Source organism: Mus musculus, chromosome 2 (assembly GCF_000001635.26).
Source record: "Mus musculus strain C57BL/6J chromosome 2, GRCm38.p6 C57BL/6J".
Classification (NCBI taxonomy): Eukaryota; Metazoa; Chordata; class Mammalia; order Rodentia; family Muridae; genus Mus; species Mus musculus.
The window spans coordinates 165,441,566-165,467,404 of record NC_000068.7 but is presented as its reverse complement, the minus strand read 5'-3'; the positions used below and the strand labels follow the sequence as shown (position 1 = coordinate 165,467,404).

The 25,839-nt window shown below is 49.6% G+C and overlaps 1 protein-coding gene and 1 long non-coding RNA gene across 3 annotated transcripts in view, besides 7 other annotated features; one reads left to right on the top strand and one right to left on the bottom strand.

The window, feature by feature from the left end:
• Slc13a3 (solute carrier family 13 (sodium-dependent dicarboxylate transporter), member 3) overlaps nucleotides 1–25,839 on the top strand; it is a 67,903-nt gene that overhangs the window by 5,793 nt on the left and 36,271 nt on the right. Inside the window, exons 2-3 of the mRNA NM_054055.2 lie at nucleotides 18,618–18,883; nucleotides 21,750–21,913. Coding sequence (NP_473396.1) covers nucleotides 18,618–18,883; nucleotides 21,750–21,913 — 430 coding nt within the window. The remainder of the gene's footprint in view (nucleotides 1–18,617; nucleotides 18,884–21,749; nucleotides 21,914–25,839) is intronic.
• Gm14437 (predicted gene 14437) lies at nucleotides 10,066–25,219 on the bottom strand. Of its 2 annotated transcripts, none has more exons than NR_166415.1 (3): nucleotides 24,914–25,219; nucleotides 24,074–24,165; nucleotides 10,066–10,886 (listed from the first exon to the last, which is right to left on the bottom strand). It is a non-coding gene; the product is annotated as a predicted gene 14437 (long non-coding RNA). The 2 variants fall into 2 exon arrangements; NR_166416.1 differs by having other exon boundaries at nucleotides 25,113–25,219.
• Nucleotides 16,708–20,700: an origin of replication, noted in NCBI's record as "4 kb HindIII pDY/377 fragment; promotes replication of a plasmid". NCBI's record gives the evidence for it as "EXISTENCE:genetic transformation evidence [ECO:0005027][PMID:8413198]".
• Nucleotides 16,723–16,959: an origin of replication, noted in NCBI's record as "mAdA-C; peak of nascent strand synthesis determined by PCR of nascent strands; can also support replication of a plasmid". NCBI's record gives the evidence for it as "EXISTENCE:genetic transformation evidence [ECO:0005027][PMID:18181156]".
• Nucleotides 16,758–16,957: a protein binding site, noted in NCBI's record as "mAdA-C". NCBI's record gives its function as "required for formation of protein complex at origin" and the evidence as "EXISTENCE:protein binding evidence [ECO:0000024][PMID:18181156]".
• Nucleotides 16,758–16,957: a protein binding site, noted in NCBI's record as "mAdA-C". NCBI's record gives the evidence for it as "EXISTENCE:protein binding evidence [ECO:0000024][PMID:18181156]".
• Nucleotides 17,332–17,537: a protein binding site, noted in NCBI's record as "mAdA-1". NCBI's record gives its function as "required for formation of protein complex at origin" and the evidence as "EXISTENCE:protein binding evidence [ECO:0000024][PMID:18181156]".
• Nucleotides 17,332–17,537: an origin of replication, noted in NCBI's record as "mAdA-1; peak of nascent strand synthesis determined by PCR of lambda exonuclease-treated, fractionated nascent strands; can also support replication of a plasmid". NCBI's record gives the evidence for it as "EXISTENCE:genetic transformation evidence [ECO:0005027][PMID:18181156]".
• Nucleotides 17,332–17,537: a protein binding site, noted in NCBI's record as "mAdA-1". NCBI's record gives the evidence for it as "EXISTENCE:protein binding evidence [ECO:0000024][PMID:18181156]".

The window sequence follows — 25,839 nt, the reverse complement described above, 5'->3', positions numbered from 1 at the left end:
ACACAGGGCTGTCCCCAGATGCTGTCTGGCCCTCTGTGATTTGAGGAGGTGAACAGCAGCTTGGAGCAGACCCTCTAAGCAGACTAACAGGCAAGAAATGGTGCAGGCTTCTCATCTTTAGGAATCGACGCACCTTTTATGGCGCAGCCCTTCTGGCTGTCAGACCACCAGAGGCAGAAACTAGGAAACACGATCAGAACTCTCTCCTGCCCTCACTTCTTTTCTTACTCTCTTCCAGCCACTCATAAGCCTCCTACTTCTTCACACCTGCCCTGCCATGTTTACCTCAGGACTTTTGCACCCACTCTGCCTCTGGAATTCTCTTACCCTAATCAGCTGCAGCTGGAAGGCTATGGTTATCGAAGTCTTGAGCACAAGGGCACTGCCTCCAAGGAGTCCTCCTGGATGACCACTTTAAAAATCTTGCCCCACTCACCCCCACAGAACTTCTCTAAAGCTATACCACCTGCTTATTGTCTGCACAGCACTGTGTACAGTCTTGCCCTGTTTCATATCTACATCTTATTCTGGGCTGTGGTGAGTGCCAGGGCAAAACTTTATTTGCTACATACAGTTCCCTCTGTGTCTCTGAGGTCTAGAACATAGCCTGACACATGAAGGATACTTGGCAACAGAGAGTAGTCAGCTTGGGTTTAAACAGAGGTCCTGGTTTCAGAGTGTGCATGCCTCCTAAAGCCCCTGCCCACGTCTGGACTGTGGCGCCTTTGAGCAGAGGACAGCAGCTTATGCTTCTCAAGCCGGGAGACTGAGGTCAGGAGACAGAGGGAAGTCATCCTGGTCTCCCCACAGGGAACCCCAGATCATCCTAGGAGTCCTCCTGGCTAGGTGGCCGGCTGCCCGTCCCTTACGGGCACCCCTAGCTCTGGGCCTCAGCCGTAGTCCTCTGAGGCCTGGCCAGCTTTCCACTTCTGCCAGGTGTGTAAACAGGCCCGCATGGTTCCCGGTGGCCCGGCAGGGAGCTAGATCGAGTGTCCTGACTCAGACCCACAGGATGGTGCCCTCTACACTGATGAGCTGAGGGTTCTGATACCCCCAGACCCTGAAGACACAGTCCTCATACCAGTGCCAAGCTGCTGCCTCCCGCGCAGATGCACCAGGGTCTTGGGAGGAGACACACGTGGCCACTCTGCCTCTTGGCTGTTTTCCTCCCCGACCTCACCTTCCTTCCCATCAGAGTGGCTCAGTGAAAGCCACTTGCCAGAAAAACGAAAATGCCTAGTGCCCCACGGGTGCCTGGTAAAGGCTGGCCTCTGCCACCTGCAAGGTGAGGGTCCAGTGCCTGTGGTCCGTGTCTCAGAAACCCACATCAGGTGTGGCAGCACCCCAAAAGATAAAGACACTGGGGAAGGACCCTCCAGGCCAGCATGCCCTTGCCACCCAGACGAGTGGGGACGACAGTTTCCTGAGGAGGCCTTAATTCACAGGACTGAGAGGGGCCTCTGTGTTCAGTGTGTCAGGCTTCCTCTGCAGAGAAATGCAAGCACCCCGGAGACTGCAGGGAGAGACCTCTTCCCATTCCCCAGAAGTCCTTTTAAGAACCACGGCTCAGAGCAGTGGGGGTGGCACACACCTTTAATCCCAGCACTCAGGGCTGAGGCAGAGACAGAGGCAGTGGATCTGTGAGTTTGAGACCCGCCTGGTTTACAGAGTGAGTTCCAGGATAGCAGCCAGGCAGAAACACTGTCTTGAAAAACAAAAACGAAGCAAAACAAAAAACAGAAAAAAAGAATCACAGCTCAAGATCCTGCCAGCTCAGGGATGTTCAGGGCAGCTGGAGAGAGAGAGAGAGAGAGAGAGAGAGAGAGAGAGAGAGAGAGAGAGAGAATGTGTGTGTGTGTATGTGTGTGTGTATGTGTATGTGTGTGTGTATGTGTGTATGTGTATGTGTGTGTATGTGTGTGTATGTGTGTATGTGTGTGTGTATGTGTGTATGTGTGTGTGTGTATGTGTATGTGTGTGTGTATGTGTGTATGTGTGTGTATGTGTGTGTGTATGTGTGTGTATGTGTGTGTGTATGTGTGTGTGTGTGTGTATGTATGTGTGTGTGTGTATGTATGTGTGTGTGTGTAGCAACCGAAGCATAGAAAGGAGCAGGCATTGCATTGCACTTCCCTGGATGGTGCATGGGAAATTAAAACACCTTTGAGGTAGCCCCTCCCTCCTGTCACACTGGCTGGAGAAATGCCTCCGTGGTTAAGAGCACTCACTACAATCTCAGAAATCAGTACTAAAAAATTTTAAAGCAATCTGACAAAAGTGTTGGAGAGACTGTGGAGAAATGCTGGTGGGTGTGCAAATTCATAGGACCATCGTGGAAACATGCTTGGAGGTTCCTCAAAAACATTTTAAATAGAACTAACATGAGACAGCTATTCCGCTCCTTGGATATACCCAGAAAACCCCAAGTCCTGGCCATTTGCATTTGGCTGATGGCTAGGGATATCGAACACTTAAAATTAGGGATTGGCTAGTCATGGTTCTTTGTTTCTTTTCCTTTCTTTTCTTTTTCTTTTTTTCTTTTAAACTGTCTATTCAATTACTTTGCCCATTCGCTGATTGGCAATTCTGTTTCCTTAATATTTAATTTCTGCAGTTCATCAGCATGCCTGAGCAGAACTGAGAAAGCTCACCGCCCATTCTGCAAAGCTCCCAGTGCTCATCGGGTTTCCTCCTCTGAATCCTGACTTTTATTTCCACAGAGTCCCAGCTGTTGGTACTTGGGGCCGGCTCCCAGGCTGCTGGGGTTCTGGTCAGAAAGTTCTCGCTGCCCCCGCTGCCTTGAGGATTGTACCCTCGGCTAGTGTCTACAAGGTTCAGCATCCGGATCTTAAAATCGAGGTCTTTAATCCATCTTGAATTGATTTTGAGGCAAGGTGAGAGATAGGAATCTAATTTCTGTCTTCTGCAGGTGGATACCCAGTTTTGTCACCCCTGGCTGAACAGTCTATCCTTTCTCCAATGTATGGTTTTGCCTCCTTTGTCAATAACCAGGCATCTGTAGCTTTGCGGGTTTATTTCCGGGTTTCCAGTTCTTTTGGGGTCTCCCTGTCTGTCCCATGCAGCACCAGGCTGTCGTTGTCACTGTAGCTCTGCAGTACAGCCAGAGACTGGGTATGGTGATCCTTCCGGCCGTGTCTACTCCTTAGGTCTGCTTTGGCTGTTTGTGGTTCCATATGAATTTGGGGAAGGGGGTGTTTTTTCTAGATCAGTGAGATGTAGCGTCAGAATTTTGATAGATGTTGCAGTCTACACATAAGCTTTAGTAATATAGTCATTTCCACAATAAAAATTCTGCCAATCCAGGCACATGGGGGGAGGTGTCCCCCCCCCCCATCCTCTAGCTTCCTTTCTCAGTGACTGGATGTTTTCATTGTGGAGGTCTTTTTTTTTTAAAGATTTATTTATTATTATATAATAAGTACAGTGTAGCTGTCTTCAGACGCACCAGAAGAGGGTGATCAGATCTCATTACGGGGGGCTGTGAGCCACCATGTGGTTGCTGGGATTCGAACTCAGGACCTTCGGGAGAGCAGACGATGCTCTTAACCGCTGAGCCATCTCGCCAGCCCTATTGTGGAGGTCTTTGGTTAGATGTATTCGCAGGCATTAAGTTTGGAGGGATCTATTTTAAATGGGATATTTTCCTAGTCTCTTCCTCCGTGTTGTAGTAAATATTTAAACTCAGTTAGGGGTTTCTAGCCTACCTTCGATCACTCAGTTCCCAGATAAAAGACACAAAACTTTTATATTTCTAGTACACCTTAAAAGCACAAGAGCTGGGCAGACAGCTGTCCTCTGAGCTCTTAGGATCTACCTCTCTTTCAATAACCCTGACTTATAACTTGCCATGTTCCATCTGGGCTGCTCTCACTGGCCAGCCCTCGTGGCCATGTTCTTGTGATTCATCAACCCCGTGGCATCTTCTCCTCTCTCTCTCCACCTTCTCTCTCCTCGCTTGTAGTCTCCTGTCTCAGACCCCAAGCTCCGGAATCGAAGCCCTGCCTATCTCTCTTCTGCCCAGACTTTAGACATCTTTCTTGACCAGTTGGGGATAATGTGAAGGGCAAGGTTACACAGCATCACTTGGTCTCCGTGAGGAGGCTCCTCGTCCCTGAGGCAACAAGGGCCAGTATTTAGCATCTCAGTACCTAGCAACAGACCAAACTACAAGGGCTTTACATTTAGGGAGCAAGGCTTGCACAGCAAAGGCTGGTAAACGTGAGAATTCATCCATAGGCCTAGACCTTCGGGTACAGAATTCAGCGTTACAGTACACAGCAACAGCCCAAACCCCAACATAAATAGGGGGTTCTGTTTTGAATAGGATATCTTTCCTAGTTTCTTCCTTGGAGAGCACAGGAGAGAGAAGAAGATACCGGAATGTGGCCCTGCCTTGGCTACGTGTGACTCAGGGATCACTTCTCCCTCAGCCTACCCCAACAGCTGTCCCTTGTCACCTCACTGCCACACAAACTGCTCCAAGGACACCTGTGGCAGCCATGGGTCCATGGATTCCTCTATGAAAGATCCCAGCCACAGCCTTGGTTTACAGCAACTCAGAGTGAATGGGGAGCTGGGGCCCCTGTCTCCATGGAGAGACGTGGGTGGGCAGAACAAGATCACTACATTTTGAGGACACATTCCACGCCAGGCCCCAAGCTACTCTTTAGCTACGCACCGGCTCCCTCACTCGTCATGGCAACTCTGTTCAGAAATCGGTAAACTGAGGCATGGGGCATGTTCAGCTCAGCACCTCCTCTGTCCACAGGTAGGGTTAGCATAAGATAAAGCCATGGCTGAAGCATGAAACCCATAGGCTTCAGACCTCCGAGGTGGGTCTGGGTGCCCCATGTGCAGTGCTGGGTAACGCCCTCTGCAGTCGGTGCCTTTGACTCCCCACACTGGAAGGTTCTGGTAGAGGAAATGAAAGGTCACGGCCTGCAGCAGAAAGGGTTCTACGCGCCCTTCTGCTTTCTTCCTGGGTGGCTCAGCTTGGAGAGCCAGTAGAGCTGAATGCAGGTTCCCTCTTGCTAAAGGGGAGACTGAGGCAGGGAAGGCTCTGTCAGAAGCACACGCAACATTCATGGTTGAGAAGTCTACCTGTTATACAACACATGGTGGGTCTCTATTAGTCCTCCCAGTCCTTACCCCTCCATGGTTCAGGCCCAGACATCATCAACAGAGTGGGTAGTGTCCCAGGAGCCCCCCACCATCTCTCTTGAGTGCCCTGCTCAGTGCATGAGAGGTTTGCCTGGCTGCTTCTGGTTCCACACAGGGGAAGAAGGAGTTAAAGGGGGCAGAGAAAGCTTCCGTTCCTCTGCCCCAGCTCCCCAGGACCAACAACTAACAGTTTTCGAGAGAGAGAGAGAGAGAGAGAGAGAGAGAGAGAGAGAGAGAGAGAGAGAGAGAGAGAGAACGTGTACAGCTGGTAGAAGGTAGAACAGCCTTTTCTTTGTTGTCGCCTCCACTTCAAGGGAGGCACCATCTCGCTCCCAGGAACCCAGAAGGCAGAGGGCTTGAGTCTGGAGATGAGCAGGGCAAGGAGAGCCAGGATGCCCCCCCCTCCAGCCCTTACCTTCCCACGACCCTCTGGGACCAGGCAGTGCCCAAGGCTTGCTGCTTCCATTGGTGGTCCGGCTTTGCATAGTCTGGCTTTGCTAATGGCAAAGCTAGATGTCTAGGGAGACCAAAGAGCTAATGCGTGCAGCAGGGAAGCTCCCACAGGGAGCCACAGGGCAGGCACTGGGGCCACCCGCACTCATCAGCTGACGTGACCAACTGAGGTACAGAGATATTCCTCATTAGACAGCTGGCTTAAAACCTGGCACTCAAAACCTACTCCCAAGCCCAAGCTGCCTTCCCCATCTCTGGCTGACTACCTACGTCAGTCCTGGTGTCCCTAATATCTTGCCTCTGGAGAGCCCCAGAGACTTCCAGAGTCCTAGTTTGGAGTGCAATTGGCCAATCAATTCCCCTGGGCAGCTTTCTTCAGGGTCCCTGCCCTGTCCAGCACAAATCCCCCTATCACGGCATCTCTCAGTTCAGTCAAGCAGTGAAGCAGCCACCAAGAGCTAGATTGAAACTGCACATCCAGGTAATAGATAAGCAACACTGCTCTGAGCCTCAGTCTACTCATCAACACAATGGGCCCATCTTTCCAAGCCTTGCACAGCGAACTGAGAACAGACTCCAGAGGCCCCTGGCTGTAGTTAAATCCAGCTCAGCTACTTGACTGGGCTGCCACGTTCGAGACAATCACCCTGAGTGAGCTTCTGGTCTAGCCCTCCCTGCCTCAGTCTCCCCTTTGGCATGAAGGAACCTGTAGACATATCTGTTGACCCTCCAAGCTGAGCCACCCAGGGAGGAAGTGGAACTCCTCACAGAACATTTTTTTGTTGTTGTTGTTGAGGGTCTTGAGCTGTGGACTGAACAGGGACCTGCCTCCCATGAGCTGGTGCACCCTGTAGAATCACGTCTAGTCCTATAAAATCATTTCTGGGGTAGATACGGACTCCCACAGCAGGTGGCACGGTGGTTCGGGGCAATCTTGTTCTTCCACTTCCTGGCTGTTTGAACATGGGAAAGTAACTCAGTTTCCCTAGGCTGCAGTTTCCGCCTACGTAAAATGAAAAGACTGCTGGGAAGGAGGTCGAAGGGATGAGGGGCAGCTTGGTTTGTGTATCGAAGAAACCGAAAGATCAAGGCCCATTCAAGGCACTTGGGCAGCCCTCTGCAGTACTAAGGACGTCTGTGCCTGGAGAAGTTTTAATGGAGCCTGGAACTCTCCCCTGAACTCTCTGGCCTTTCCTCTTCTGAGGCCCCGGGTTCTTGGAGCCCCCTTTTCTTTCCCCTCTAAGCTGGAATAAGGCTCATGTGTCCTAGTGGGGTGTCTGGAAGGTCAAAGAAGTACTGAAGAAAACCTCGATGGCCACCCCTTTGTTCTTCTTATCTTTAGCTCAAAGCCCAGAACCCTAGATGGGGAGGAGCTATGAGTAGTAGAGGCTGAGATAGGGTCCCACGTAGCCCAGGCTAGTCTCAAACTCCTTATGTAGCTGAGGATGGGTTTGATCATGTAGCCTTTCTGCCTCTGACCCCCTGGGACTCCAGTCACAGAATGGGACAGTCTAGATGGGATTTGAACCTCATGTGATCAATACCTTTCGGCAGGAGAAGGTCTCAGGCTGCCACATGTGGACGCATCTCCTGGTCCCATGGTTAGAGTTGATGGAATTGCGGGACAGTTTGGGGAGACAAAGGCACAACCAGCGAAGGAGCTGCCCAAGGTCATAAAGTGAGTCAGCTTCTTTTCCTGAGGGACACAGCAGTCTGTTCTAGGGTTGGGTCAGGCTGCTGGGGGCTCCTGATCTGGGGCCATTCCTGAGCGGAGTCTGCCTGTCTGCCTGCCGGCTTGTGAATGATTAGTGAAGCCTGGGCAGCCTGAGAGTGTGAGGTGCCCCGGGAGTACTTTTTAATGAATGGCTCTAGGAGCTTGAACTTGTCAGGACATCTGCTAATGAGTCCAGGGGTCAGCATTGTGCTGGGTGGGGGCAGGGGTAGGGCAGAATTCCCTAAACCAGCTCTGTAGACCCCGCCCCCAGCTCCCCTGTGGCGATCCCAGTGAGGCATAAGTCAGAGAGGGAGAACCTGAGTCAAACTGACCATTGCTGGTACTCTGACAGCAGCCTCCTGCGAGCATTCATTTACAGTCAGACACGGAGAGGCTCAGAAGGGACACATGTTTGCCCCAAGGCTCTTCAAGTCTGGGAGCTGTGGCACGGAGTCTGTGTCTAGGAGTGAGTGAAGCCTCCTGGCCTTGTCTCTGGGTCTCTGAAGCCTTCCCAGGTCCCTTACTTACAACTGGAAGCCTCTGTCTAGCATGCTTCTCGGCTTTGTGAACAGCGTTTCTATTGTGTTCTTGTTTGTGTTCCTAGGCCAGGACTTGTCCCCCAAGTCAGTGGTCTGTGCCCCAGACTCCCTTCCCCTCAGCACCTGTGTCTGAATGGCATCTACAGCCATCACCTTCACCCCTCAGAAAAGACCCCAAGACCCTGCGGGATATCTAAAGCAAAAGTCCAAGGCCTTTTGTTTGGCTTTGTTTCAGACAGGAGTCTCATTATGGTAGCCTAGGCTGGCCTCAAACTTAGGATCCTCCTGTGTCAGCCCCAGAGTGTTAGGACTATAGGTGTGGGCCACCAGGTTGGGAAAAAAATCTCATGCAAAAGGCAAGAAATGCACACCAAGTGCCAGGGCCATTCTGTAGGAAGTGTTGCCACATCTGTAGTGTGCAAACGTCGCTGACTCTGTGTCATACCTGGCCACCAGGTATACCCACAACGGCCGTGCTAGGAGGTCAAAACTCTTTAGGGAAGAGCTAAGTAATAAAGGCAAGATTTGAGCCCAGGCACCACAGCACTGGACACCACCCTATAAGCTATAGTCTCTGTCTCAGTTCCATGTCTACTGCTGTCTCCATGGCCCTACACTTGCTTTGTGGGGCACTGCCTGTCTTCCAGGCAGACTCCTCTATGTGGTAGTAGGGACACCCTTGTTCCTACCCTATCTATTTGCAAACAGGCTCAAAGATGGAGGTGGTTTGGCCAAGGTTCCACACCACAGTCAGAGCATCTAAACCTGACACTTTAAAGCCTGCCTGGCTCCTTCCCTGCCAGAGCCCCACAGTTCAGGGCCTCACAGTGACTGTGCATTCCCAGAGCCTTCATGAGCCTCAAAGAGGCAGGTACCACTGAGGGCATCTGGTCCCCAAGGGTTGCCTGGATCTCTACCACCATCCTGGTCACTAAGCATACACACCCCCTGACAAAGGTCCCTGCTGTGGCCTAGGGGATCTTAGTGGGGTTCAGTGTCCTGTGATCTCCTGTCCTTGGCCATTTCCCTCTCTTTCCTTCATGGGCAGAGGGGCCAGCCTGGAGCAAGGGGGAAAAGTCACCTGGGGCTGCCTGGAAATCATTCCCCAGCTCAAAAATTAACCTTCTGACACGGCACTTTCTCCCCCTCCCCCTGCATGCTTCGTCTGAAGACTTTAATCTCTGTGGCGAGGTTCGAGGTTCGGCCTAAGCTCAGAGGCTGGCTTTCTTTGGTTAAGGGATTACAATACTTCCTGTGGGAAGGCCAGGTCCTATCCAGTGTGTCAGAGTAGCCCTGGCATGACTTTGGCTGAATCAAGGAGGATAACCAACGGCCAATTCTGTTCTAATACACAATGATGCATGCCTGGAACCTCAGGGCTCAGGAAGTTGAAGCAGGGGGATAGGAATCCAAGGCCAATAATGGCACATAGTAAGTTTGGGGCCAGCCTGGGCTACGCAAGACTCTTGGCTCAAAAAGCCAACCAATCCAACAGGTAAAAAACAGAAAGGTCTCTCTGTGGCTTAGGGCAGGATGCGAGCGGAGGCTCTGACTGAGGAGGGCAGCACTGGCAGGCCTGCTCCATGCTGCCTGAGCCCCGCCTGACCTCCTTGTAGCTCACTCTCACTATAAAGGCCCCTCTCTAGAGAGTTTACCTTCACCCATGTATTGTGAGCTGTTGTTGGGATTCTTGCTGCTGGAGGTGATTGCTGGTTCGCTCTCCATAATCTTTCCTCCCTCCAGCCCCGAGGTCTGTGCAGGCAGGGCTTTTGTCTGGCTTTGCTTGTCCCCGTGCTCAGGCATCAGTAGATGCCAGCTACATGGATGAAGAAATGCTACAAACCAGGCCATGTGGGTGCATAGGCAGGGCACAGCCCAGTGAGAGGTGGGGCCAGCCTGAGAGGAGCCACGATCCCTGCAAGGATCAGACTTGCTTTTCAGGTTGTGGTTATGGGTGAAGAAAGAACTTTCTTCGTAGGGGGAATGCCCCAGTGGAGGGTAGCTTAGAGCCAAGTCTCCAGTGTTTCAAGGGCCACAGGAAGGGATGGGAGTGAGAGTAAAGCAGGGCTCAGGCCCCTAGGAACAGAAAGTACTGCTCTCAGCTCTGGACTGTGCAATGAGAATGTGAGCCCCCCCCTCTGTGCACAAGTGCTCCTGAATGCCCAAGAGATGCTTCAAAGTGCTTTCTCTGTGGAATTTTATTAAAAGATTTGCTCATCAAAAGGAAAACGTGGGCCAGAAAAACCTGCCTCTTTGTGATTTCTTTTTATTTGTCTGATTTTTGAGACAAGGTCTCACTGTTTTAGCTCAGGATGGCCCTCTGGCTTCTTGCTTCGTCCAACCTGGGTACTGGGGCGACAGGTATCTGTCATCATGTCCAGCCTGTAATTTTTTTTTTAAATTGGTGAAGTCACAGATGCCTCTGGTAATTAGTGGACACACTGAGAGAGTGCTCACACCTCCAACTCTGAAGGTAATGTCAGTAGAGGGTTGGATTTGAAAGGGTTCCAGGACTGTGTGCTAAAATGGTCTGCTGTCTTAAAATCCCCAACTTACAGGTGTCAAAGCTGAGGCCTGGAGAGGCTGAGAAACTTTCAGGACCATGGAGAGCACACAAAGTGCTAGGTGGTTCTGTGTCCTAGCCACCCAATAGTGGGCCTAGGTATGGAAGCCATAAGGGTGGCAACTCCACTGTATCTCACAGTAAACCCATTTCACTTCTGCCTCTGGGCACCTTGGTTCATGAGTGCAGGCCAGCCACGTGGCCACACCACCATCTGCCAGCCACATCCGCAGAGTGCTGGCTTCCTTCACCCCTCAAAGCAGGTTATGGCCACAGCTGGAGCATGGTCCCTTAGCATTTGCTCAGAGGTCCTGGAGAAAGCACCCGATGATCTTCCTAGCTTCCTCTCTGGGTCACTCTGGGTAACTTCCTTTGCCTTCCTGCTTTGGTTCTGCCTAGAGGCTCTGCCTCCTGAATTTGCTGAAGGACCAGATGACTTGGAGAGGAAAAAAGACAAGACAAAACAAAATGAGAAACAAACAAACAAACAAACAAACAAAACCGCTGACATTGGAGGACCCTGAGAATGAGGCTTGGAGAAGATGGCAGTCTGAGAGGCCAGGTGCCACAGCAAGAAAGATGTCCCAGCCAGGGCCAGGAAGAAGTTGATAACAGATGGGACCCAGGAAGTAGCTGAAGTTGGAAGTGGTCATTAGCATAGGAAGATAAAAGAAGTCTCTACTGCATGACATCCAAATGCCAGAGCCCCATGTCATAAGCTTACTTAAAGAACTGAAATTTAGAATTCTAGTTTCTCAGTTGGCACTAGCCGAGTTTCAAGTGCTCACTGCTTCCTAGGGAAAGTCTCTAAAGAACTCCATTGCTAGGGAAAGTTACTGTGGGTGGAGTTGCTGTCCAGGCTCTGGAGGCCTGAGGCAGGGTGTGGTGGAATTCCCCAGAACACTCTGAGCCTCAGTTTGTTCTTCTGAAAGCTGGGAATCATGATGCTTAGATGTCTGCCTCCCATAGGAGCCTTTGGGGATAATAGCCTGAAAATGCGCATTGAAACGTGTCATCAAGCTAGCAGTGGTGGTGTATGCCTTTAATCCCAGCACTTGGGAAGCAGAGGCAGGCAGATCTCTGAGTTCGAGGCCAGCCTGGTCTACAGAGTGAGTTCCAGGACAGCCAGGGCTATACAGAGAAACCCGGTCTCAAAACAACAAACAAACAAACAAACAAAGGCAATGTGTCACTGATGGAGACTTATCTTAAGGGATGAACTCACAGGAAAACCTTCCTTATTCATTCCTAAATCTCCACTGCTAACATGGGCATTTGTGTGCATGCATGGGCACATGTGTGTTCATGTGCATGTATACATGTGTGTATGCGTGTGCATATGTGTGTACATGTAGATGCATGACCTAAGTACTTGTTAGTAGGGGGTGTACACATGCGAATTTATTTGAGACAGGTTCTAACTATGTAGTCCAGGCTGGACTTGAAATCTCGGTGATCCTCCTTCCTCTGCCTCTCGGGCCCTGGGATTACAGGTGTGTACCACTCACCATGTCCAACTCTCCTGTTGTTGAACATTCTTGTCTTTGGTCCATTTTCAATGCCTGCCTCACTCCCTCTCTCTAGAAGGCTCTGTGTGGACGCCTACTGCCTGAGCCCCAGAGTCCACCACCCTCTACTGAATGTCTGTTTTTAGACCCATTTGTTAACTTACGTTTTATCATTTTATTTATTTTTGAGACAATGCCTCACCACACTGGCCTGGAGCTTGCAGCATAGTCCAGACTGACCTAATGCTAATCCTCCTGCCTCAGCTTGCCCGGTACTGGGATTCTGAGCATGTGGCACCTTGTCTGGGGCTCCTGTTTCTTATCTGGAGATAGTTTCAGGGAGGCCATCACCTCTGCTGTAACCTTTCATGGAGGAGCATTAGCTCTGTGGCTCCCACTCTGTAGCACAATTCTTCCTTGGGTTTATTATTCTCATCCCCGTTCCATTCTCTCTTACTCCTCCTAGCAGGTTTGTGCAGGTCAGCTGGCTGCTCACCATATCCTTAAGGCCGTTCTCTTAGAACCAAGTCTTGGAGGAAAGTGCGGGAACATTACCCTTGCACTACTGCTGGAACCCAGTGTGAAGAATGTCACATGCTAGGGCTAGGTTTGGGCTTTTATGTCTCCTTTAGTCAGAGTGCATCCCAGGCTGGGTGTGGTAACATACTCCTGTCATCCTGTATTCTGAGGTGACTTGGGACGCTGAGTCAGGGTCAACCTGGGATACACAGCAACTTTAAACTGTATCTTTTAATTAAATCAGTGATCACCAGTCCCAGTGCTGAGCACGACCATCATTGCTCTGCACCTGCCACAGACAACCTGCTTCCTGCCAAGGGTCCTGGGAGTCTCTACAGTCAGCTAACCTCTACTCTGTACTGTCACATAGCTCAGGACATCCCCTCCCCCAGGTTGCATGAACAGTAAAGAAAGATGTTGCCACTGCCCAGAAACCAATGTACTGATCTGCTCTGAGGATGCATCTACCCACATGAGGGTCCGCCTAATGCTAATCCCACAGCAGTGGCTTCGTCTTCATACCGGGGGTGAACTTAGCTCTTTTCTCTCATCATCAAAGGTGGCTTCTTGTTCTACTCGATCCCTTTTTGTGGCTGATCTCTGATTGCCCCAGCAAAGGTGATCACAGTAGAAAAGACTCATACCCATGTGCCTCCCACCTACTAATCCTGCTAACCTTAAGTGTTCAAGAGCTTTGCTCTGAATCAGGTCTGTCCCCCAGACCCAGCTTGGTTGGGAGGAGGTAAGGCACAGTGTCCCTCATCAGCAACCTGGAATTTTTAATCCATTGTACATAGGATGCTCAGCTAGGCAAGCAAAGATATTTGGGGTCACCATCAGTGTTCCAGATGCTAACCAGAAAAATAATGAAACCTGTTCCTGACCCGTGTGCTGCCCAAGGCCTGCTGCCTTTCCGGCTTCCTGTCATGGTCAATGCCTCCAAGAAGGAGATCTGTACAGATGGAGTCTGTAGGGGAGAATATGGAAATCAAGACTCCTGGGCAGACTCAGCAACCCAGGAGCTGCGACAGGCCTTGGCTTGCTGGACATGACTGAAACTGAAGGCTTTCTGCAATCCTCTATGAAGAGAGTCGGGAAGGAATAGCACCCCCATAGAAGTTGTTGGGGGACACTAACTGAGCCTATGTGTGTGAGGGGCCTGGAACTTAGGGAATGTTCTGGAAATGTCTCTGGGTGTCATTGCTACCGCCATGACATATCTACCCAATGACATGAGTCAGGATACAGAAGGAAACAGGACTCGGGCTCTCAGATGGATGTTTTCGGTAATCTCATGAACCCTGTCTTGTAAATATTCCATTCTACTTTCTTTTCTTGTAACACCCTTGTCAAGGCAACCCTGAGTTATGCTGAAATAGGAAGTGGCTTCCTTGTCTATTCTCAAAGAACAGTGTGAGCCCATAGACTGAAACAGGAAGTGGCTTCCTTGTCTATTCTCAAAGAACAGTGTGCAAGGCACAACCCTGTCAATTCCACTTCTGTTCAGCAGAGTAAAGGCAGAAACCAGCAGGGTAGGGGGAAGAAGAGAGGGGAGGAGGGGACTTAATGATTGGTTTGATTTCTTAAGGAGATATTGGAATATTTTATTTTTCTAGTTCTATTCTTAGAGCTGAGTGAGTTACGTTTTCAAGACACTTGTTTCCCTTAAGTTGTCAGCACGAGGTGGTTCAGTTTCTTTGTCACCGCTTGCTTTGATGCTCTAGTCCCCATGAGGCCTCCTCTAGGCTTTTGTCTGATGAGTCTCAGCCTGAGTGGTACTAGCCAGGAAACCACATTGTTGCCTGAGTTTTAAGCTGGGTTTTTATATGTGCACACAGCCCCCAAACACACCAACTTCCGATTAGTCAGAGGGTCCGATTTGCAAGACTCCTCTATGGCCCCACAAGTCTCCTCTGGGATCTGAGTGTCCCCTGAGAAACAAATACCCAAAGGCCGCAGGACAGGAGAGGGCCTGACCTTTGGACTCCGTGGACGTGTGCGTTTTCTGAAGTGGAGCTGAGAGTGCCTCCTGACAGGTCACCCAGCTTTCCCTGTTTGGCTTGTAGCTAATTATTCCTCTGCAATCTCAAACAGGACCTAGGGCCACACCTACCACCAAGTATGCTGTTTTGTCCTGCGGCTGGGAGTCTACAACCATGACTGCAGCCACCTGCCCTACTGCAGTTAGGGGAGATATTTACTTTCCAGTCTCTGTATCCAGAAGCTCTGGCCTAAGGTCTATCCAAGAGTACCCACCTCCATCTTCTACCCATTCACTCATCCAACCATCCATCAGTCTCTTATGTACCCACTCATCCTCTCATCTATCCACCCACTGATTCTTCCATCTATCTACTCATCCATCAATCAACAAATCTATTCACCCATCCACTCATCCATCCGACAATTCATTCATCTGTCCATCCATCAATACATCCATCCACCCAGTCATCCATCTATCCATCCACCCACTCATCCATCCATCTATCCATCCACCCACTCATCCATCCATCTGTCCATCCACCCACTCATCTATCCATCTACCTACTCGTGCATCCATCTGTCCATTCATCCATCTATCCACCCATCTACACATACATCTATCAGCCCATTCATCTGTCAGCCACTCATTCATGTGTTTATTTACCCATTCTCCACTGCAGACACAAGCACTAAGTATGTTGAAGACTATGTTAGGTTCTGGAACACAGAAGAGAATGAGACACAGCAAACAGGGACCCTCTTCTCGTGAAATTTTGGCTCTACCATGGAAGACAGCATAAAGAACTCTCATTGGATGCTGTAATCTTCTCAGATTACATTCAGTCAGGCTGATTTTCTAGCCACTTCCATGGAGTACTAGCTGAGCATAGGGAGTACTGTAGATAACTGCATCTTGAAAACCTGCATTAAACAAATGCAGATATGAGTCTGTAACCTGTCAGCATCCAATACACCTATCATGGAGCTTTAGTGGGTGCTAAGGAGAACAGTTGTTTGAAACTTCCCTGCCCTTGGAATCCACCTTGGGAATATCTTACATGACCTTAGCTGATGTGCCTGGGCATCTGATAGAGATTACATAAAACCTGATCAGTGTTGCGGTGAATCTCCAACCTAAATAAGCCTGGGGAATGATAACACAACTCAATTAATATGAATGCATGCTGTGCGCCTAGATTGGGCAGATCTACCGCTACACTACCATCTTCCCCACATTAGAGACCCCTTAGAACTTGTGGTTTCTCCAGGCCAGGTGCTTCTGCTCTACTTTCCTTCTTCGTCTCCTCTGCATCCTCTCTCTCTCTCTCTCTCTCTCTCTCTCTCTCTCTCTCTCTCTCTCTCTCTCTCTCTCCCTTTCTCCCCCAAATCTCAGCTCCACCTTCCTCTCTTTCTCTGCCTGATGGAGGAGGAGGAAAGCCAAGTTAGTCTAGTCAATGAGCTCCAGCCAATGAGAAACCCTGGCTCAGAGAAGGAAGACCACATTCCTAAGGTTGATTCCTGACATTGGCCTCTACACACCAATATGTGCACACACACGCACATGTACGCATACACACACGTGCGCGCACACGCGCGCACACACACACACACACACACATTTTACAATGAAATATATTATTTCCTACAAGAAATGGTGACTCAGACCTGTAACCCTAGATACTTGGGAGGCTGAGGGAGAAGGATTCTAAGTTCAAGGCCAGCCTAGGCTATACCATATGGTCAAGGCCAACAGGGGCAACTAGTGAAATTCTGTCTTAAAATCTACAAAGCAAAAATATAGCTAGAGACATAGCTCAGAGTCAGAGGATGATCCAGCATGTGCAAAGCCCTAGGTTCCAACCCTGGTACTTCACAAAACCAAAAACCAGACCACAACAGAACAACCTATGTTTCCATCTGCCAGCCTCCGAACGCAGCAGATGGATGCTGGGTAGACAATGGTAGCCCTTGTTAGCTGGGTTTGCCTTAGACAGGCTCTGGGTCCAGCTGGAGAGCATGACTTCTTTTTGAGTCACACACAAAAGAAGCTTCCAGCACAGGCATGCACTCCCCTTCCCTTTGCTATAGACCTCTGAACCTCAGAAAGCTGCCGCCCTCTCCTGGAAGGCAGGAGACATCCTTTGAATGGATCGTTCATCAAAGGGCCTAGAGACAGGATCTGAAATCAAGCCATGATAGTAAACCAGAATGAAGAAGTTAAGGCAAGGATGACAGAATCTCACTAGGAAGCTTGGGAGATGGCGTTCAATATGCCTCCTTCGTGTGGTTATAAAGGCCACCAAACTTCCTAGTGGGAACTGGTTCCAGAATGCTGTTTCCCTGGAAGTGTTGGCCAGCTGTGCACCTAAAGACAGAAGCTGAACGTTCATGTCTGAGCCAGAATGATGATGCCAAGCTGGGCAGGAGGAGTGTCTGTAACAAAACTCTAGGGTGCCTGGGTAGTTTATAAACAATACAGGTTTACTGCTCACAGCCCTGAAGGTTGGGAACCTCCATGCTTCTGGTGAGGAGGCTAAAAAAAATGTCCAAGATGGAGATGTTGGCTGATGAGGAGCCTAGTGAAGGCAGCACTCAACCTCAGAAAGGTGCTCTTCTTCAGAGTCCTCACAGAGCAGATCGAGCCTGAGGCCTCTCTCAAGGGTACGAGTCCCCACCTCTTATCACCACACCTGTAGAGGCTGTGTATCAACAAGGGAAGGGGGTGAAACATGCATTCAGATGTTATCATCTTCCCTTTTCACACTCAGCCCCCCTCCCTGTATCCCCACAGCTCATCAGATCCAATTCTGCTTTTTGCCTCCTTGGGGATGAGGGCCAGGCTACATGGTCTCTCCTGAAGAAGTGGAAGCTGGGGAATCCGGGGGCAGCAAGGCACCAACAGAAACAGAATGTTTGAGGGTCTGCTACTGTCTAGTGGTCTGAATGTCTTATATTGGCCCCAAGATAAAAATGAACAATCTTATACACATTTTTTCCCAAATACAAAGATGTAAGATGGACCAAGGGGATCCCAGAGTCACCAGCCTTACACCCAGACATCCCTGGACCCACCTCTCCCAAGTCTTGTCAGGAGATGCATGGAACAGGGCAAATGGCAGGGAACACTGAGTGTTGGCTCTTTCGGTCCATATCAAGAGTGTCCTGTAGGGGTGGCAGTTGCCATCAGTGCTGGCCAATCCCACTCACACCAATAGCATCTGCCTGTCTCCATGGTGAGCTTGTCTGACTGGAGGGGCATGCTCAGTCCGCCACTGGGGCATCTGGGAATGCTCCCAGAACAGTCCTCAGCCAGGGATAACAAGGGATCATCTGTGAATACCCAGGATGCCCTACACTTCAGGTAGCAACTCAAGACATGTTCTTCAGCATAGAACCGTGGAGGACTGCCATCAATTCATCTCTACGTGATTTCCTAAACTTACTTAAAACATTAGAAGATTCTTTCTTTCTTCCCTTCTTCCCTTCTTCCTTCCTTCCTTCCTTCCTTCCTTCCTTCCTTCCTTCCTTCCTCCCTTCCTTCCTTCCTTCCTTCTTCCTTCCTCCCTCCCTTTCTTTCCTCCCTCCCTCTCCCTCTCTCTTTCTTTCTCTACTTCCTTCCTTTCTTTCTCTCTCTCTCCTTCCTTCCTTTCTCTCTCTTTCCTTCCTTCCTTCCTTCCTTCCTTCCTTCCTTCCTTTCCTTTCCTTTTTGTAATCTTCAAAGACAACCTTTGTAGATGGCATCTTTCCTAACGTCAAAAGGTTGGACACATCTATAACACCACCTCCAGGTTTCCCACCAGAATCATGCTCCAGGTGTCCATGGAGGAACCTTTTAAGTACTCTTGATTGCTTTCCTTTTGTTCCACTCTCCCTCTGCCTTTCCAGAACTTTCTAGAACTCTCTAGAAGTAAATTGTTAATGTTATTATCCTCAGGGTAAGAGATAATTTCCCACAGAGATAATGGTGTGTGTGGGAGGGAATGTTTCCATATATTTCCAACAACGTCTGTGGTGCAGAGAGCTTCCTCATTTTATAGCTGAGCAAGATGATATGCCCACTGCTTCCCTGAGCGTGAGCCTTGGTGCCCCTTCCCCTATCACCTCTGGCCTGAAGCTCAAGCCACTGATGGAGTGTTCATCCTCTCCTCTACACACAGGAAGGCCGATGCCTCTATGTCATCCTGCTCATGGCGGTGTACTGGTGCACAGAGGCCCTGCCCCTGTCAGTGACAGCTCTTCTGCCCATCATCCTCTTCCCCTTCATGGGCATTCTGCCCTCCAGCAAGGTCTGCCCCCAGTACTTCCTCGACACCAACTTCCTCTTCCTTAGCGGCCTGATCATGGCCAGCGCCATAGAGGAATGGAACTTGCACCGGAGAATCGCCCTCAAGGTCCTCATGCTGGTTGGGGTCCAGCCTGCAAGGTGAGACCAGGCACAGGGGAACGTGGGGTGGGTGGAAGGCAAAGCTCTTCCTTTATGGCCATTGAACCAAGAAACTGTTGTTTCCCACATGTCTGGCTTCCTAGTTTCCTGACAACTCGATGCATTCCTCATACGTGCAGTGTAGAGCTGATTTGGTGACAGCTGTCTTTGATATGCTTCAAAATCCTCCAAAGCCAGCCATGGTGGTGCACGCCTTTAATCCCAGCACTTAAGAAGCGGAAGAGGGCAGGTCTCTATGAGTTTGAGGCCAGCCTAGTCTACAGAGTGAGTTCCAGGACAGCCTGAGCTACATAGTGAGACCCTGGCTCAAAAAGTCAATAATATAAGAGTCACTGGAGACAGGATTGGACTGCTTGCCCCTCAGCCTCGTGTCACCAGGCTTCTTGGTGTCAGGCTCCTCTGTTCCAGAAAATGGCAGCACCCATCTCTGCCAGCTGTGTAGCCAGGTCTCAAGAAGTCCTTGTGAATGAACAGCAAGTTCAAGGGATCACAGACTCAAGAGATAAAGCTGACTGCTAGTCATTCTTGATGGTTGCCAGAGAGAAGGGTAGGAGTGTGTTGTCATAATATTTAATCTCAACTGGGGGCTTCTACTCCACCTTTGATCACTCAGTTCATGGATAAAAGATACAACTTTTATTATTATAAGCCCTAGTCAGCTCTAGAGCTGGCCAGATATCTACCCTCTAAGCTATTAAAATCTATTTCTCCAGTTAATAACCCTGAGTTATAACTTGCCATATTCCATCTGGGCCACTCCTAACTCCAATTGGCCAGCCCTCATGGACGTATTTTCATGACTCACCTAACCCATGGAGTCTTCCCTCTCCCTCTCTTCATGGTTCTCCTCCAATGCCAAGCCTGGAAACCCCCAAGCCCTGCCTATCTCAATTTTGCTCAGTTATAAGCTGTAAACATCTTTATTCATCAATCAGGGATAACTTGGAGGGCAAGGTCACTTAGCATCATTTGGGTCTATGTGCAGATTCTCATCCTTAGGGGCAACCTTAGGACCAATATTTAGCGTTACAATACATAGCAAAAGATCAAACCTCAACAGGGTCTCTGAGACCCACATAGTGGTAGGAGAGAACCAACTCCAAAAGTTGTCCTTCCTCTGACCACCAACAGATGACATGTTATTTGCGTACACACACACTCACACACGCATGCACACACACACATGCACACACACACACACACACACACTGGATGGGTGGATAGATAGATAGATAGATAGATAGATAGATAGATAGATAGATAGATAGATAGATAGATAAAAGAAAAATAACAACCCCAGTGACAGCAGAGTACAGTTTTCCAAATGATCCCTTTAGCACACGCGTGCCAGGGCACCACATGCTAACCTCTAGAAACACATCAATGTTGTGTGCTCCCATGGCAGGCCCAACAACAGCCATCATTTGGTGACAGGTTTAATTGTCCCTGACACCTCAAGGTGCCAAAGCTCTTACAGTAGTGGTTCTCAGCCTGTGGGTCTTGGCCCCTTCGGGAGTTGGATGACCCTTTCATGGCTGCCTATGACCAACAGAAAATGCAGGTGTTTACATTGTGGTTCCCAACATTAGCTAAATTACTCTTATGAGTAGCAATGAAATACTATTGTGGTTGGGGGTCACCACAGCCTGAGGAACTGTATCAAGGGGCCATAGCTTTAAGGAGGTTTGAGAACCATTGTCTTACAGTGTAATGGGAAAATGCTCATGACAAGGTGTTTCAGTGACACTGTCCCATCCCCATTAGAAGACCTGGAGGATAGTCTCAGATAAAAGCTTGTTTAACGCCAGGTGTACTTGGACCCCTGAATATAAAGTCTGAGAGGGGAGGGAGGGGGACTTTCTGGAGGAGGAAGCCTCTAGGCTCAGCTGGGCAGAATGGACAGAAAGGCCATGAAATGGCTCTGAAGATGAAGCAAGGGAGCCTGAAAGAAACAGGTCTAAGAGGAGACAGAAATGGATGAAGAATCCAGAAGCCATTGTCATCATAGGGAGCCTGACAGGAGCTGGAGTCCTTGGCTTAATCTATGGGGTCCTCCATTTACCTCCTACCTAATACAGTGTAGTTAAATGATCTCCATGTGGAAAATCCTATGACACTTTAGATCGTGCTGGTGGGTGTGGACCAGGAAGACTGGAACAGAAGCATCCAGGTTGACTTTATGCTGGCAAGAAGCCCAGGTTAGTGAGCAGTAGGAGCCAGCAGACATGGGAGCAGAAGAGGAGGGGCGAGGTGGCAGATTCTAGTGCCAGGTCGCTGCATCCTGGAATGGGCACCATTAAAGATCTGTGGGCAAGGCAGAGAAACGCTAGGCTTGGACTGACTTCAACAGGCAAATTCTTTAAGCACAATAAGCCAAGTTGTCCCTGGATCTAAAACAAGCCTGGAACAGCCAGGGTGGTTCAGTGGGCAAAGGTACTTGCTGGCCAGCTCAGGGACCTGACTTAGATCCCTACAACCCACCCAGAGGTGAAAGCAGAGACCTGATGGAGCCCTTTTGCACACACACACTCCAAATCAAACAAGATAAGCTTAGGCAATTGCTTCTATGTTTGCTACGTGGTGAGTTCCAAGCCATCCAGAGCTACACAGAGAAATCCTGTCTCAGAGTAAGGGTTGGCATGAAGGACACTCTCAATGTAAGAAGTGCTCCTGTTACAGGTTGCACTGACCTGAGGGGTCTGACCTCTACCCTCTGGCACTGGGATCTTCTCTGGACTCTGACTTCCCTCCTGTAAAACCAACGCTTAGACTCCCCAGGGACTAGACCAGAGTTCCCAGTGGACCCCGAGTTCTAGACCCAGCCCTAACTCTTTCTGCCTCCCAGGCTCATCCTGGGGATGATGGTGACCACGTCATTCCTGTCTATGTGGCTGAGCAACACGGCCTCCACCGCAATGATGCTACCCATTGCCAGTGCCATCCTCAAGAGCCTCTTTGGCCAGCGCGAAGCTCGGAAGGACCTTCCCCGGGAAGGCGACGAGAGCACAGGTGAGTCTGGACGGGCGCCAGGGTTCACACTGGTGGCTGCTGGGAGGATGGGCATTGGAAGTTCCAAATCGTCCAGAGCTACACAGAGAAACCCTGTCTCAGAGTAAGGGTTGGCATGAGGGCGCTCTCAGTGTAAGAAGCGCTCCTGTCTCAGGCTGCACTGACCTGAGGGGTCTGACCTCTACCCTCTGACACTAGGCTCTTAGCAGATGTTTTCACATGATGTAAGTCACCGCCTTAGATCACACAGAGAGAAAGTGACCAAGCCTGACTTTGAACCCAGGCAGTGTGGCCAGAGATGGGTGACATCAGTGAGAATTCTTTTGACAGCAATAGAACACATGTCTGCCTTCAAGTGGCTTAAAAAAATGGGAAGTTGTTTTCTTCAGACATGATGAAATCAGGGGAAGGCATCGTGGGGCCACTTTGGAGGCACAAGGACATCCCGAGACTTTTCATTGGCAACCCAGTGACTCACACACCTCCACCCCATGGTGACACAGTGGCTGCCATATCACCTCTACTTTAAAGTCTCCCACTTTGTATTGATATCTACATACTTTTAAGAGAGGTCTAAAGCCATCCATGTCTGGGCCAGGACTGCTATCCCACCTCCTGTGTTCTTTCTGCCTCACACACAGACCCTGCACAGCACACTGAGCTGAGGAAAGCCATCCATGTCTGGGCCAGGACTGCCATCCCACCTTCCGCGTTCTTTCTGCCTCACACTCAGACCCTGCACAGCACACTGAGCTAGAGACAGCTGAGCTTCCTGCCTTCCCTGTGTATTAGGTAGTCAGGTGTCTAAGTCTGGTCCGGGAGAATTTAGTGGAAATATGGGGGCTCTTGTGGTTCTGCCCTTCACGGTCTCTAACCCATGTTGAGTGGGTGTGGTGGGCCACGTGGTGAGAGTGGGAGACGCCACCTGGGATAAGAGGTGAAAGCCACACTTTGACAAAAGTGGCTGACCACTCCCACAGAGGTGCCATTCAGGCCAATAAATGCAACATTAGCCTTGAAACCATGCTAACGGTGTTCTTTGAAAAGGTGTGTAAGCATGCTTGTTCCAGAACAGACTTCTCCTACAAGTATGAAGGCCTGAGTTCCATCCTCAGAGCCCATGTTTAAAAGCCAGCTGAGGCGGCACGCGCTTGTAATCCTAGCTGGGGAGGTGAAGGCAAATGGATCCCTGGGGCTTGCTGGCCAGTCAGCCAGATTGTCGAATCCTAGGCTAGTGGCCTTGTTTGCCACCCCAACCCCCCAAAACCACAAGATGCAGGCATGCCTTTGGTCCCAAGACTTGAATGGCAGAGGCAAGCACATCTCTGTGAGTTTAAGGTCAACCTAGGGTATATAAGGACTTCCAGGCCATTGTCACTACATATGTCCAAAAAAGAAAAAAAAAGGATGACTCCTGAAGACTATCTGAGGTTCACTTCTGGTTTTCCCATGCACAGACATGATTGCACACATATATGCATGCATACACATGTATACAAACACACATGCATCCCTGCATACACACATGTACACTGCATATACATGCACACATGTATACATATACACACCTGCACACACATGTGCATATACACATCTGCACAGCATGAACACTGCATACGAATGGACACATATATACCTGTACACATATGTATACTACATACACATAGGATACCTGCGCATACATATACACTGCACACACATTCACACCTGCACACATATGTACATACTGTACTGCATATACATGCACACATCACACACATGCACAGGCATGTACACAAGCACATACATACACACATGTATACTGCATACACACATGTATACATGCACGCTCATTTACACATGTACATTGCATACACATGCACACATAACACACAAGCACACACCTATGAATGTGCATGTACCCATGCATACATGTACACACACATGTACACTGCATATACATGCCTATGTGCACACACATGTGTAACACACACATGTACACTACATATATACACATGTATACACAAACTGCACATTGATCCGTACACCATCTACAGACTGCCCATGTCTGGCGATGAGTGTGGTATACACTCATCATGTGGGACACTAAAAGCTGAACACAGTTCAGGAGCACTTCCCAGATGGGTTTGGAAAGGCAGAGTGAAACATCTAGAATGTTACCATTGGTGAGACAGCAGAGAAGTATTGTCACAGGACACAGTCTTCCAGGTAACAGAGGACATCTGCCAGGTAGTTGAGTTGGCAGTTGTTCCCTGTAAATAACCAGACAGTAAACATTTTAGACTTTGTGGGCCACTCTGTCGCAACTTCCCAACTCTGCCTTTGAAGAAGGCGGCAGGGTGCCGGCGGCTGGCTATGTGCCAAGAAAAAGTCTGCATGAGATCCAAAGTTAAGATTTCCTATAACCGTGTCATCCCAGAGTGTTCTTCTGCGGATCGTGTGTGTCCGTGTGCACTGTACATGTTCGTACATGTTTGGGGAGGTTCACATGCATTGTACCTTTTGCAGCGGGGTCTCTCAATGAACCTGGAGCTCGCTGGCTCAGCTGACTAGAGAGCCCCAGCCAGGATCCTCCTTCCAGCTCTGGGGTCATAGATACATATGCCACTTGGCTTTTTTAAAATGATGTATTTATTTTTATTTTACACACCATGGTGTTCTGCCTGCAGGTGTGTCAGATCCCATGGAACTGGAGTTACAGACAGTTGTGAGCTGCCATGTGAGTGAGTTCTGGGAATTGAACCCAGGTCCTTTAGAAGAGCAGCCAGTGCTCTTAACCACTGAGCCATCTCTCCAGCTCCTGCCCTTGGCTGTTATTGGGTAGTTGGAATGAAACCGAGATCCCCGGGCTTGTACAACAAGCGCCTTGCTGACTAAGCCTCTTCCCAAGCTCTGGATCCTTTGAACTATTTAAAAATGGTAAGAGCTGTTCTTAGTTGGCAGGTCAGCTCAGACAAGGTGGGCCAGATTCAGGCTACAAACAAAGGCGATTGAACTCACCCTATGATTCTGGCTTCCTGGCCTTCAAACTGTTCCCTCCCACATTGTGGGGCTCTGAGAGAATGGCCTGCCTCGTGGTCACCCTGGGGTGGCATCAGACAGTTGACACTACCCCTTCATCCTTTCAACCCCTGCAGAGCCTTGATCTTCTGTTTGGCCTGATGTGCCTGCAGAAGAGCCAAGCTCGTTGAGTACTTACTGTGTCCAAGGACCCTTCCGAGGGTCTGTGTCTGAATGAGATGGGATCCCATCGACATCATTTGGATAAATAGAAATTGAGGAAGAAATAAGGAGAGGATGGAGAAGTCCCCAGGGGGTTACCATGGCAACATGACCTATGTCACTAAGTGGCCTGTGTCACTAAGTTGGCCTGGCTAACTCTGGGGTTGTATTCCTTCTATCCCCCTTCTCCTGCCTCCCACAAGGTGGCCACATGAATGTTGGAATGTCCTGTCCCTTATAACAGAAACAAAACCTCTAAGACCTTTAAAGGCGAGGGGACTTGCCTGAGGTCATAGACAGTGACAGTTATGAAAGGAAACCTAAAGCCATTCTTCCTATTCTTCAGGCTGTGGGGAGGTCGAGACCCTGGAGCCCAGGTCAGACATCTGCCTTCAGGCTACAGGATCAGAGGCCTGAAAGTTAATGATCAGCCTCAGAGGCCCAGGAAAGTGTTAACTTCAGGGCAAACAGAGGGGCCTTTTCCACTCTGTTACTGTGTGTTAGGCAGGAGGTAGGATGTGCGGAGGTGTGCTGGTGAACTCCGATTTGAACAAGGAGTTTGTCAGAGGCTCCAAGTTCATAAGGGTCACCAATGGCCAGGTCAACAACTATGCCAACACAAACTTCCTTTTCCTAAAGACCCTGAATGTCAACTTGGCCCAATTTCTCATTAGCCTATTGGAGGTTTATGGTCCCCATTTCAT